At 46.8% G+C, this 12,828-nt stretch overlaps 4 protein-coding genes across 9 annotated transcripts in view; 2 read left to right on the top strand and 2 right to left on the bottom strand.

Annotated features, from left to right (window-relative positions):
• H257_11252 (hypothetical protein) overlaps positions 1-5,897 on the bottom strand; it is a 7,419-nt gene extending 1,522 nt beyond the window's left edge. For 2 of the 6 annotated variants that reach the window (XM_009838139.1, XM_009838140.1), the window contains exons 1-9: positions 5,380-5,897; positions 4,461-4,600; positions 3,754-4,174; positions 2,582-2,860; positions 1,894-1,979; positions 1,620-1,706; positions 1,207-1,557; positions 948-1,096; positions 109-332 (exon numbers count right to left, since the gene is read on the bottom strand). In XM_009838139.1, the coding sequence (XP_009836441.1) occupies positions 109-332; positions 948-1,096; positions 1,207-1,557; positions 1,620-1,706; positions 1,894-1,979; positions 2,582-2,860; positions 3,754-4,174; positions 4,461-4,600; positions 5,380-5,884 (2,242 nt within the window). In that variant the 5' untranslated portion in view covers positions 5,885-5,897. Of the gene's footprint in view, positions 1-108; positions 333-947; positions 1,097-1,144; positions 1,558-1,619; positions 1,707-1,893; positions 1,980-2,581; positions 2,861-3,753; positions 4,175-4,460; positions 4,638-5,379 lie in introns of those variants that run through there. The other 4 variants (XM_009838142.1, XM_009838144.1, XM_009838141.1 and 1 more) reach the window with 3 other exon arrangements.
• Positions 5,898-6,460: 563 nt separating this feature from the next.
• On the top strand, positions 6,461-6,722 carry H257_11251 (hypothetical protein; the record flags this gene model as incomplete). The annotated part of the gene is made up of 2 exons (XM_009838138.1): positions 6,461-6,616; positions 6,675-6,722. 2 exons carry the CDS (start codon positions 6,461-6,463, stop codon positions 6,720-6,722), a joined length of 204 nt encoding a protein of 67 aa, XP_009836440.1.
• A 76-nt stretch (positions 6,723-6,798) lies between these two features.
• Positions 6,799-9,139, bottom strand: H257_11250 (hypothetical protein). The gene is made up of 5 exons (XM_009838137.1): positions 8,857-9,139; positions 8,417-8,785; positions 8,136-8,279; positions 7,911-8,014; positions 6,799-7,783 (listed from the first exon to the last, which is right to left on the bottom strand). Exons 1-5 carry the CDS (start codon positions 9,029-9,031, stop codon positions 6,851-6,853), a joined length of 1,725 nt encoding a protein of 574 aa, XP_009836439.1. The 5' UTR covers positions 9,032-9,139; the 3' UTR covers positions 6,799-6,850.
• A 397-nt stretch (positions 9,140-9,536) lies between these two features.
• Positions 9,537-11,660, top strand: H257_11249 (hypothetical protein). Its single transcript, XM_009838136.1, has 7 exons — positions 9,537-9,976; positions 10,037-10,197; positions 10,463-10,528; positions 10,606-10,700; positions 10,751-10,940; positions 11,280-11,386; positions 11,427-11,660. The coding sequence occupies exons 1-7, from the start codon at positions 9,576-9,578 to the stop codon at positions 11,604-11,606; spliced, it is 1,200 nt and encodes a 399-aa protein (XP_009836438.1). The 5' UTR covers positions 9,537-9,575; the 3' UTR covers positions 11,607-11,660.
• The last annotated feature ends 1,168 nt before the right edge of the window (positions 11,661-12,828 follow it).

The following is a 12,828-nucleotide window of genomic DNA, read 5'->3' as shown; positions in this document are numbered from 1 at the left end:
ACTGTCACGCCGCCCGCCCACGCGACGACATATGTGCGCATGTGGGCACTGGCTTCTACAATATTAACCAGAAATAAAATATTAATATATGTATATATATGTATATACTCGTCGGGGCCAGGGCTTGGGCCTGGAGCGATGTGGCCCAGAGTTGGTACAAGTTTGGAATGGACGTGGGTCGTTGGTTCAAATGATATGATACTTGTACTTGGGTTTCGGCGAGAATTGTATTGAAATCCATGCAAGTGGCCCCTGACCGAGTGTAATTGCGATCAAACAGCAGCACACTCCACCCAAACAACCGGTAGAATGCATCGGGGTCGTCGAATAACCTAGTTTGTGATATACATGTCCATATGAACAACGATATATATTGTCGAATAACCTAGTTAGTGAGATACATGTCCCTATGAGCAACGATATATTGAATAGAATAACTTAATTTGTGAGATACATGTCCATATGAAAAACGATATATTGAATAGAATAACCTAATTTGTGAGATACATGTCCATATGAACAACGATATATATTATCGGATAATCATTGGTACAACGCATGGTCGAAGCGGCTACTTTTATTTGTCATACAATTGAACAACTAGTACAAGAAGTCGGATTTTATAAATCTAGAATATCGTTCGATATGAACAATATATATAGAATAATATATAGTATCAAACAAGTCGTCGTACTATAAACAACAAAGTATATATAAAACAAGTCATCGTTCCATCTGAACAACGCCATATTGAATAGAATAATAGCAAGTCAACGCTCCTACATATAGAGTAGTACACCTCCATCCCATATGAATAACGATATAGATTGAATGACCGGAATCATGACATCAAATACATGGCATTTTGTATACACAAACACATTACTGTGGAGCATACTGTACACGCCCATATGAACAACGATATATCCATATAGATCGTAACGTACGGCCACAAGCCTTGTTGCACCAACGCCAACGCAGAATGGATGGCCACGGGGCCTCCACCCTCTTTTGTCAATTCTTGTCCATCCTTCGTAATCTGATGATGGGTATCATCACACCGGCGAAGCCACGAATCCACGTCAAAGTCGATTGTCTGAAATGTCCATAGTAGTAGAGTAAGTACTAGTAGTACTAGTAGTCCTGTAGTAGTACTAGTAGTCCTGTAGTAGCTTAGCTAGCTAGCTGGATAAAGAGGTACTATACCTGCTGGTTGTGACTGGTTCCTGGCTGGACAGTTGAATCATGTAGCTTTAGCACTGCCAAAAGCATCCGCACAATGTGTACACTGGCGACGGGAAGCGGGTACTGCTTGGAGTGGCCCAATACTCGCTGACCAATCAGCTGCGTCGCCAGCTCAGCATGTTCAACGGCAAAGTGCACCAGGCAGCGACCGACGAGGACGCCGCCGCCTCGCAGTTGGTCGGGCGAAGTCACGCCCGGGTACGAGTGCCGAAGCAACTTCCACAGCAACGCATGCTTGTTTTTGGTCAGATCCAACGCCTCGACTAACTCGAGCGAAATCCCAGAAATACGCCCCAGCTTGCGGGTCAACCGCTACAACCACGACTTGTGAATCCAGGGGTGGCTAGTATTACTACTAATAGTAGTACTAGTACCTCTCGACGGTCCACAAGGTCCCGTGTAATGTCCATCAACACATCCGAAGATGACGTGAGCAGCATGCGCACGACGTTGGCTTGCGCCTAGAAATAGAATAAAAATAAAATTATAAAAATAGATTAATACGTGAAAAAACATATCGCTACTACTTCTTTGTCACTATTTGACTGCTCGTAAGTAGTAGCAGCAATAATGGTGGTAATAGTACTAGTAATGAGCAATAGTAATAGTACTAGTAGTAATACTAGTTATGATTAGGTGATGTAGTACCGATAGCTCCGTGGCGGATGTGGTGGGCGCAAACAAGATGCGGCCAAAAATATCACTTAACGTGTCCACTGTCGTGCCCGACTGGGCTACGAATACAACACACACAAGTCATTTAAAAAAATATATATACCAGTAATTAGTATATAGACACGAAAATACCAGTAATTCGTTGATACACGTTGATACACGTTGTATATATATAATATATATATATTTATATAATGTCAATTTGGACTAATAGTATACACTTTCGAATGAATTCAGGACATGAGGCCAATACCATACTATTAGTACTATTAATAGGTGTATATTTAGAATGTCCTATCCAATCGAAGTACCGGAGCAATTTCAACCAATCATCGATCATTCAAGAAATTTCAACCAATCATCGATCATTCTAGTTTGGCCCAACCAACCAATCATAGCAAGTTCATCACATCCATATATTGTCAAGTCGATTCAAAATTGGAGTGCGGTGGGTGCTCAATCGAATGAGTAGCAGCAATCGATATATATCGACCAATCAAAACCCACAACACGAATCAAGTAGCCAATCAAATGATCATCCACTCCCATTCGACCAAATCTACATCGAATTAGTGTGCGACTTGAATTAGTGTGACTCAGGATCATCCCTCTTTACATAAAAAAGTCAGTATCGATATATTTGGCAAAGAATCCGCCGTACCGTGAATCACCCGAGTAAGCGTCGCACAAAGTCGCGCCAGAGTCGGCTTGACGCTCCAGTGCAGCTGGTTGAGCACATTCCGCAGCTCCGTCTGTGACACCGTCAGACAAGCCGCATGCAAGTGCGATGGGATGACGGGGTCCGGGAGGTCCCGCAGCCACTTGATGAGGATGATGATGCCGTGGTGGACGCTGCTCCACACACTCAATGTGCCCGTGCAATTCACTTGGCCAATCAGCTGCGCGAACCGTGCCTTGAGGATCTTGGATGCAAACAAAGCTATGACGAGTGAGTGGAGTGGACTGGGGGGGGGTGATCTGTTTAGGGGGCTCGTGTACTTATGGGGAAATATATATAGGTACATGACAATGGGAATTACTTAGGGCAAACAACAGATCGATACGAGTACACGACACTCAGAAATAGTACAAACGCACATGGTTGACAAGTCTGATTGGCTCAAAAGAATGAAGATTGCAATATTGTCAATTTGATAGTACAAATTTGGGGAGCGGGTGCAATCGAATCGACCAAACCGATCCACAATCGATCAGATTGGTTGTTGAATTTCATTGAGAAGGTTTTGATTGGCTAATAAGTTTGAGCTCATCTGAAGTAGCCAATCAAATCGATTTAAATTCCAACGAGAAACCACAACACAATGACATTTCACTCGAAAGCACAATATGATTCGCATAAACGATCGAATCTTGTCATGCGTGACAGAGATACCTCTTAGAACTAATTTTATATACGTTTTCGCAGGTCTGATGATGGTTCGTTGAATCATGAAAAAATCGTTTAAGTTGAAGTCATATATGGTGCAAAGGAACGATATATTTATAATATTTTTATATTATAAAGATAATCAATTGAATTTTGTAAACAGATAATACATTTCCAGTTTCATGAGCTTGAACTGGATGAGTTATATAGTATCCATAGCTACAGATACTATAACTTTGAACAGACACAAAATTACTTCAAATACCTACAGTACGGTAGTAGTCGTTTGTATATATACAAACGACTACTACCGTACGATAGGTATTTGAAGTAATTTTGTGTCTGTTCAAAGTTATAGTGTCTGTAGCTATTGACACTATAACTCATCAAGTTCAAGCTCATGAAACTATATATATATATATATATATATATAGGTAGGTGTGTACCTGGCGTGCAAGTGGCAGCGGCGGCGTCGATGAGCCGGCAGCAGCCTTCCACGAGGTTGGGTACACCCATCCGGCAGTCGAAGGGCGCCACATCACAGGTCGCCGCCGACGTCACGAGCGCCGCCATCGCCACGCCAAACAAAGCGTCACATGGTCCGAGTGGTCGTCGTCCGTCGTCATGTTCGTCCAGCGCGCGGGGACTGAGCACCGTGGGCGGCGTGTCTCGAAGAAGGTGATGCAGGGCCTGGGTGGTTGTGTCCAGTACATGGTTCAGCAGGTTGGCGTTTGGGTCGGTCGATGGTGTCGGGGTAACGCGCGCAATACTGTGGGTAGGGATCTGCGACAGCGTTTCTGCTTCTGCGACACTGTTTTTCACTACAACGTGGTCGTCGCTGGTAACGCAATCGTCTAAATGCGGCCGCTACAGTAGCGACATAACGTGGGGGTGAATCGAATACAAGGCAATCGATATTCGACCAATCAAAACCCAGGGAAAGAATCAATTGGCCAATCAAATCCATCATCACTCGTTGTTGACCAATGACTACTCAAACATACACTGTGGACGATCTTGACATACAAAAAGTCAGTACAACGAATTCGAGTTTTTCGCAAGTCCAAATAAATTGGGGTTATATGTACAGTACAATACAGCCATAACTAGTAGTGCGCTGTACATACTATGTAGTACTAGACTAGATACATACATCAATACTAAAGCCAAACTGAAGGCGATCTAACGTGGAAGTGAGTCCGACGAAGATTTCTCGCATGTCGACGTCGCAGCAGAGGGCGCCAGGGGCAAAGTATGTGCTCAACGCGGCTTGGTTATGGGGGTGCATCACCGCTACAAACAACAGTCAGGACTACAAATAACGTTCAACCTACGGGGAAACGGGAATGAATACTCGTGATTTAGGTACAATACAACAAGTATAGAGCGATATAGTAACAATGAAGCAAAGTATGTATCAATTCAATCCAAAACTCGCATTAGCGGAAATGTCTATGTATTTAAATTCAATAAAAATAAATTAAAATAAATAAAAACAAAATGTCTAAAAATGGACGATTGAAATGCCAAACAACGCGACGTTAGGTACACGACATGGACGATTAAAACATTGGACATGGGTAGGTATTAATTATATAACGTCAAATTGACTGCCTAAGCCAATCAAATCACACTATTTGTCGAATTTCTACCAATATAAACGTATACAAGTTGCTTTAGTTCGATGGTGGATTCGAATGCTACAGTATTAATATAGTTGGCGAAATGACCAAATTGAAGTGACATGCACAACCCAACGACGGACGATTCTGCGACACCGTTGTAGATGATATATATACAAGGTAATATTGTCCAGTCGATTCGAAGTTGGAGTGTTTGGGCGCTCAATCGAATGAGCAGCAAGAAATCGACCGAAAATCGATATATCGACCAATCAAAACCCAGATCACAAATCAAGTAGCCAATCAAATGATATCCACTCTTCGACCAAATCAACCACGAATTAGTGTGTGACTTGAATTAGTGTGACACTGGACGATCTTTATATAACGAATCAATCGATCGATAGATTTGGCTAAGAATCAGCCAAATTTTGAGTAAATGGACAATACCTGCCAAGCACGAGCTCAGGAGGTGGGTGTTGCAGCAATGCCGAATCCACGCGCGGACGCGGCCTTGCGGAGTGGTCACATGCAGCAGCGAATTGACGATCCGAATGGATGCGTTCAGGCCTGGGGTGAGCGGGTTGACGGAGTCGTCGATTTGGTTGTCGATGGTTGATGATGTGTTGACTTTGAGAGAGGAAATCTGCTGCAGTTCCTCCTTGAACATGTCCAGGTACCAGTCCTTGGACTGCTCCTTGGCGTGCACATGTTCCTGGCGTTGCTTCCACACGTGGTGCCGCTCCAATTGCGACATGTTTGTCCACTGCAGCAAACCCCACAAGCTCACCGTCTCGGTGGAGGACACGCGCTTGAGCCCGTGAGACAGGCATGCCTCAACCGCTGCGCACACAGAGCTGCCAGCATGCAGGTGCTGCTCGCCTTGGTTGTCCTCACTTTGTAGGAGCGCGTGGATGGATTCGCGCAGCTCGCCCAACTCTTTGCATCGCTGCATCGTGATTGAAAAATGCCAAAAGATCGAACTGCAATATCCGGATACCCAAAAAGACCAGCGCGAGGACGACATCCGGATACGAAACGACGCGATCTTTCGTTGGCTGGGAATTCGAGTCCCATATTTTGAAGCCAGTATAGACAGTAGGCTAACATGTGTAATACAATATCGCGTTCAAACCCCCAAGCCCCAACGACATACTGTCACAACGACAGTTTGCAACATAGTCACTTTCGTCCGAGCAGTTACGTCGGTTTCAACTTGCATCAAGTATTAAATACGAATATCCTTCCAACTCTACTTGCTGCTGTGGAGTGACCTCCACGTACGTTTGCCGGCATGCGACTACTTTGTACCGACGATTATGGATCGACTGGTAGCGCGGGCAGGAGTGCTGTACGCACCAATCAAGAAGCTCTCGTAGCCGCTGGAGTTGTACCCTGGCCAAAACAACTTGTTTTGGCCAACGACGGCTCGAGTAACTGCAGGAATCACTCAACGCCAAGCTCGGTCAAACTCGCAGGGGAGGAGGTGTGGACATGATGGCCCCCGACGCAGTCATCCTACGCAAGTCCTATGGTAGCCTCACGACCCATTCGAGACATCCGGAGCTCGTCACCCGTCGCCACCATCGCGGCGCAGTATATGTGGGTGGAGCGCCGCCGTTGGGTCCTAGCCCACACTGCACGGCAAGCGCAACGAAGCGCCAACAACTACACCGACAATGAGGCCGTGTATATGTGGGCGTGGCAGAGTTGCAGCCGGGGCGAGGGCGATGTGGCTAGCCTAGAGCCCAGAGATGGCCATGGCATTAACCTTGGAAGCCGACGTGTGCTAATTGGTCGAGGGTTTCCACTTGACCCGGTTCGACTTGTTGTGGCAAAAACCAAGCCGACGACAAAAACCATTTTGAATGCTGGTTGCTTTTACTTTTGCATTATGTGTATTCATAGACACAGTCTGGTTCTAAAACGCATACAAGTCGTCGTCGTCCAGAGCGGGTGTATTCTCGTCGCCGCCGTTGCCTTTGACATCATCGTCCCCCTTGACGTCGCTGTTCATTCTACTCGCCCCTTCAGCTTTGGCTTGGGCGTCCTTCTTCGGACTTGCCGTCCCCATCACCAACGGAGGGGCGTTCCAACTGGCAATATCGTCTTTCAACTGGACCTGGGGGGTGAGTTGGGCGAGTCCGAGGGGCTCCCCGCTGATGGGGCAGCGGTGTCCGTAGTCCTGAATCCACTTTTCAATCACACTGCGCTCAAACACGTGACCATACGGGGACTTGACTGGATCCACAAGCAATTTGTGTGTGATCGCGCATTTGAACTCGGCCGGCACCGCCTCCTCCTTGGACTGCTTTCGTTTGGACGACTTTTTCGGCTTGTGCGCTTTGCCCCCGTCTTTGACTTGATCCGCCTCGGCGGGGACGTGCAGTCGCTGCAATGCGGGCAAGTCCCCCAACAACGCAAAGTCCTCTTTGCGGCTCAATGGCCCCACCTTTACACCGCCCCCTCCGTCCGCTTCAGAAGAACGGGATGGACTGGTGCTGCTGTCGCCTTTGATTTTACCCGGACTACCACCTTTAGCCTTGGGGGGACTGCTGCTGTCGCCAGGATTCGAGTTGACAGCGTGGTTGTTGTTGGTGGTGGGGACTTGTGTGCGACTCGCCTTGTCGTCGTCGTTCGCGTGACTCGCCATGTCGTCCAGCATGGTTTTAATCTCGCACGAAATAGTCAAGTCGCTCGCTTTGGCTCCGCGATGTGTCTTGATCAACACGTCTGCACCGTACACGACGAGCATCCGCACCACGTCGCTGCGGTTGTGGTACGCGGCTTCGTGCAATGCTGTCCAGTGGATGGCGTTCGTGCCGTCCTTGTCCGCCCCATGGTCCAACAACAGCTACACCACCACCATAATAGACCATGAAAACAAGCTATAACGTTACACATATCGAAACAACAATGCACATGATAATTAAAAAACGCAAGTGCCTAAAGGCAAAGTCAGAGTGTATGTATGGTTGAACCTTGACTGTGTCCAAATGACCTTGACGCGCGGCTTCCCCCAGGGGGGTTTGACCAGGAAACGGACACAGCGCGAACTCTGGGCATGCCACGTCATGCTTGGCGCCTTGGAAATACCACAATGGGGGGTGGTGAGAACTCTTGGATTGGCCAATATATAACGACCCCCTCCCCCCGATGGATTGCTTGGGGGGTGGGGTTGAGTCTTTTCATGATTGTAACAGTACCAGCGCGCAAGAGCTCTTTGACGATCGACGTGTACCCGCGATGACAAGCTTCGTGAAGGGGCGACCAGTGCACGTCGTTCGTGACGTGGACGTCTGCACTGGCTTTGATCAGCTTGACCACCAATGCCTCCATGCCATACGCGCCTACTCTCATCAACCAAATGTCATCATCCGTTTCATTCGAATATATCTTCTTGGGTTCATCAAGCATAAAGACGATTTATACACAAGGCGACGCCCACACGAAAAACATAGGTGTGTCAAGACAGCCGCGTGCATACATGCAATGTGGAGAGGCGTGTAGCCGCTGGAGAACGACCCCGGGCCGCGACTAGTTTTGACGTTCAAGTCGGCCGACGGGTCTTGCGCCAAGATGGCTTTCAAGATGGCTTTGCCAGCGTCCACGGCGTTAAGTGTGTGGCAACTCGCATGTAACGGGGTCCACCCGTCCTTGTTGGGGGTGTTGATCGTGGCTAGGTCTAGAACCACCCGATCATCGCCGACATTCACGACCAGGTACTTGGACGTATCGTTCTCGTCAATGACGTCGTTGGCTCGGGGGGGGTCCTCGGCCTCGGGGGGCGGCGCGCCAGTCACTCGGTCGATCACGCCGGACGATCCATCCGCGTTGAACACGACGTACGTGGTACCTGCAAGCCGACGAGGTGAAGGGGGGGGGGTTAGTAGTGATGGATTGAGAGGAGCAAAAGAGAGGAGTTACCCCCCGGTTTGTACGTGCGAAACTTGGTTTTGCCCACGTGAAAGTCGTACAGCCGATACATGTCGGGAAATCGAACGTAGCGCGGGTCCAGGCCTTGAAACATGGCTTCGCCAATCAGCATCGTGCACGCAATCATCTGCGAGAGGTCGCCGTTGGTCGAGATGCCGCCGCCCATACTGATGTGTGAGGTCTCGAGGTTGAAGTGGTGGTGATCTGACGAGGATGGCTATTACAGCTGAGGCTGATGTCTTGTTCGCGAAGCGTCAGCCCACTTCGTGGTGCGAAAATGATTGCGAAACGGCTCCCAGTGGCCGTTACTTGAGGCGTATATAAATAGATACAATATTCGTTGACGAGGACCTCATTTCCAAACCTTAGATCGCTAAGATATTTCCATCTACTGTTGTAGTACTACTGGTAGTAAGTTACTAGCGAGCCAAGGTCACAGCACCAAAGGGGTGCGCTCCGTGTTCGCCGTTCACGACAGAGCAACCGTTGTATTGGTTTTCACAGTGGCAGTATACTAGTAGTAGTAATACGCAGTACTACTAATAGTAGTACTACTGACAGTGAAATAAGATATTATTTTTTGGGATTTCCATCGAAAAACACCCATGCTATTTTACGTATTTTTTCATGAAAACAAAAATTCCGAAGAAAATGTGGAAAAATATTCGAGCTTTCGTTCGACGTCGTTTCCGATCCATCGGGCACAAAAGATGAATGTCCGCACGTGTCGCCGCGTGGTCCAAGTGCTGACGCTCCTGAGCATGCTGGCGGGGTGTGCCATTGCATACTTTGGCATCATCGTGTCGTCGTCCTTGACGTCCACTGCCGACTCGTCCTCGTCTTCCGTGACGGCCGTGATGCTGGCCACGTTCGGCGTCGTGTACGTTGCAGTGAGCATGGTAGGGTTCTGCGGTGTGCTGGCCACCAAGGAGCGGCTCCAGTTCCTCATGATCTACTTCTACTCCACGCTCTTCATCTCCGTCGCGTTCATCGTGTTTGCGTACATGGCGCTCGTCGCGCCGTCGACCATGGCCACGTGGTTGAAGCTCCACTGGTCGGCCCTCCCGCTTCGCCATCACGCGTGCTGCCGCACCTTTGACGATGCCCACGCGTACGAGTTGCCATCATCTCAATGCGTTCTCTCTCATCCTTCTTTGCATTCCGAGTACAGGTTCATCTCTACGCGGTACGCCATGCTTGGCGCGTTAGGTCTCGCGAGCATCGTCGCGTTGGTCACGACTCTGTTGTGCATCATCAAGATCGCGTCCGTGCCAGTGGTCATGCGTCACATGCTGTCCGTCGTAAATGCCATGTTTGTGGTGGTAGCTACAGGTACCTACTACCTACCTACGTACCACAACTACACCGATGTTAGTGTTTCATTTTTGCATATAGTGGACATAAATCTATGTGTTTTATGCAAATATATATATATATATATTACGCATATATATATATATATATATATATTATGCATATATATATATTATGCATATATATATATTATGCATATATATATATTATGCATATATATATATTATGCATATATATATATTATGCATATATATTTCGTGATTCTCAGACATTTGTTTTGCAGCTGCGATCGCGTATGGGCTACATGCCAAGGAGTACGCCGTGCTGGACGGCGGATGGGACTGGATCGGTGAGTTTTCATGCTGGTCCGTATCTCGATCGGTTTCCCTCGCTTTAATGACCTTCACCCCTTGTATGTTTGTATAGCATGGCTGCTGGTGGCGGTAGGCATCACGCTGTTTGTGTTGGCAGGGTTTGGGCTCGCCGGCTCGCGAATGAAAAGTCGACCGCTGCTGCTTCTGGTGACTAGTATTACTAGTAGTAGTCTCGTGTGTCACATATCTGCTAGTAGTACTCGACAGGGCTGGTCATGACGCTGATCGTGCTGTGGGTGGGGGCCACGGGTGCCTTTTACTATGCCATATCGCAAGTAGCTCAAATTGGTCCCACTGGTGACGTGGCATGCTCTGGGGGGCTCTACAGGTGCTCCAATTGTACGACGCCCGCAATTCGTTGCCCAGGGGTGTATGAGTCTTCGCCAGGTACATACTATATAGCGGTATATTATATATATATATTCTGGATTATATATATATTCTGGATTCAGTACAAATTTCCAGACCTCGTCGAATCGAATCACGAATCGACGCTATGATTGGCTAATCCATTTTTGAGTGGATTATTTGATTGGCTCTTACAGAAAGGACAATTGTATATTCAACCAATGAAAACTCCGGCGTGATTCAATATTGAGTAGACAAACCACGCGAATGTTGGAATTTTAAAGCGAATTACAATATATATATTGTGAATGTGGAATATATATATATATTCCACCATATGATCAAAATCTCGTTTGAATACTCCTGTTGTCTCGTTAGGCCAGTGGACCACGGGTTGTGCGACGGTCACCTTGAACGATTCAATCGCATTTTGCGATTCAGCCAAGACGATGGTGTCCAACCCTGCCTCGCCGTTGGCTTTTGATGTAAGTCGAAATATATAATATATATTAATATATATATTAGGTGGTGCAATGTGGCTTGTGTCCCGAGTGGCGGGCGTCGGACGTACGAGCGTACATCGCGGCCAGTTTGCACTTGCTGGGTATCGTCGCCATCATGTTGTCGTGCTGTGTGGCGGTGGCGTTGGCGGGGGCGGTGGTGCTGCGCCGTAGCTTTGCCACGTATCAGACCGAGTCCATTTAATAAATGAGCGTCATCTATCGTACATAATATTCCAAGAGATTATTTACAACCCATAATATCTCGTTTTTATATTTTAATACTAGGAGTATTTTTTAGCTTTTGTAATGCGCCTTAATGTCAACGTCTGATGTGCATCTATCTCGTTATGCTAGTACTATATTACTAGTATTCGTCACGTTCACTACTAGTAGTACTCAATGCACGTTACTACTAGTACGTCCACGACCGTAAGCGTACTGAACTAAAGTTGGTCTACTATTAATGCACTGTATATCTCGTCAGGTTCGGTTACTACAGCTGTAGTACGTAGCGTTATTCGAGTTAAATCAATACATGATGATATTGTCGATTTGATACAAATTTCGAGAGGGGGTGCAATCGAATCGCGCCAACCAAACCGATCCACAATCGATCTGATTGGTTGAATTTTATTTAGACGGTTTTGATTGGCTAATAATTTTGAGCTCATCTGAAGTAGCCAATCAATCGATTTAAATTCCAACGAGAAACCACAACACAATGAAATTTCACTCGAAAGCACAATACTACTACAGGAGGCTGCGGGAACAGGCGATAGTTAGTAGCAACGAGAATTCCATGAACGTTGCCAACACAACATAATGTTCCATCACGCTTCAAGTATATCTAGAAGCATCTATCACTGGGATCGGCGCGGTTTGTCGTCTGACGTCGCCGAAGCATCTTTGTTGCTGTCCACCGAACGCCGCACCTCGTTGTCCAGCTCGTCGACGTCGAACATTTCGACAATTCGGCGGTTTCGTACTTTCTCGCACAAACACAGTTAATTTTTTACATGACATTTCAAAGTTATATTATTACATTATAACTTAACAAAGTTAGCCTAAGTTAACGTTAACTTTGTCATATTGTCGATTTTCTTCAAATTTCCCAATTTTGCATGGTTCGTTCAATCGAGCACAAATCAGAGACATCTGATTGGCCATTATCCACTTCGCCCTTTCCAGTAGAAACTCGAAAATGGATTGTAGCCAATCAGCGACAAGTAATTTCGGATTGACCAATGGGAGAGATTGGTGCTCGATTCGCTCGGCGAGATTCGATTGAACGGGGTCCGGAAATTCATACCGAATCTCCAATAATTTATTACAAACATTTTTAACAATCCGAGAAAGTACATGACTTCGACTAACGATTTCTTAGCAATGGTTGGGCGATAAGCCATAAACTTTCGCGTGCAAGT

This window comes from Aphanomyces astaci (genome assembly GCF_000520075.1).
Source record: "Aphanomyces astaci strain APO3 unplaced genomic scaffold supercont1.33, whole genome shotgun sequence".
Lineage (NCBI taxonomy): Eukaryota > Oomycota > Saprolegniomycetes > Saprolegniales > Verrucalvaceae > Aphanomyces > Aphanomyces astaci.
The sequence above is the reverse complement of the archived record's forward strand: the minus strand, read 5'-3'. Positions and strand labels throughout refer to the sequence as shown.

Bases quoted from the DNA above. Each gene is read 5' to 3' on its own strand.
- H257_11250 (XM_009838137.1), bottom strand. From the start codon at position 9,031: ATGGGCGGCGGCATCTCGACCAACGGCGACCTCTCGCAGATGATTGCG. The intron at 8,015-8,135 runs GTACTGTTACAA...GGTATTTCCAAG, and splicing joins CAAAGAGCTCTTGCGCGCTG to GCGCCAAGCATGACGTGGCA. The intron at 7,784-7,910 runs GTTCAACCATAC...GTGGTGGTGTAG, and splicing joins GTCATTTGGACACAGTCAAG to CTGTTGTTGGACCATGGGGC.
- H257_11249 (XM_009838136.1), top strand. From the start codon at position 9,576: ATGAATGTCCGCACGTGTCGCCGCGTGGTCCAAGTGCTGACGCTCCTG. The intron at 10,529-10,605 runs GTGAGTTTTCAT...ATGTTTGTATAG, and splicing joins CGGCGGATGGGACTGGATCG to CATGGCTGCTGGTGGCGGTA. The intron at 10,701-10,750 runs GTGACTAGTATT...ATCTGCTAGTAG, and splicing joins GTCGACCGCTGCTGCTTCTG to TACTCGACAGGGCTGGTCAT.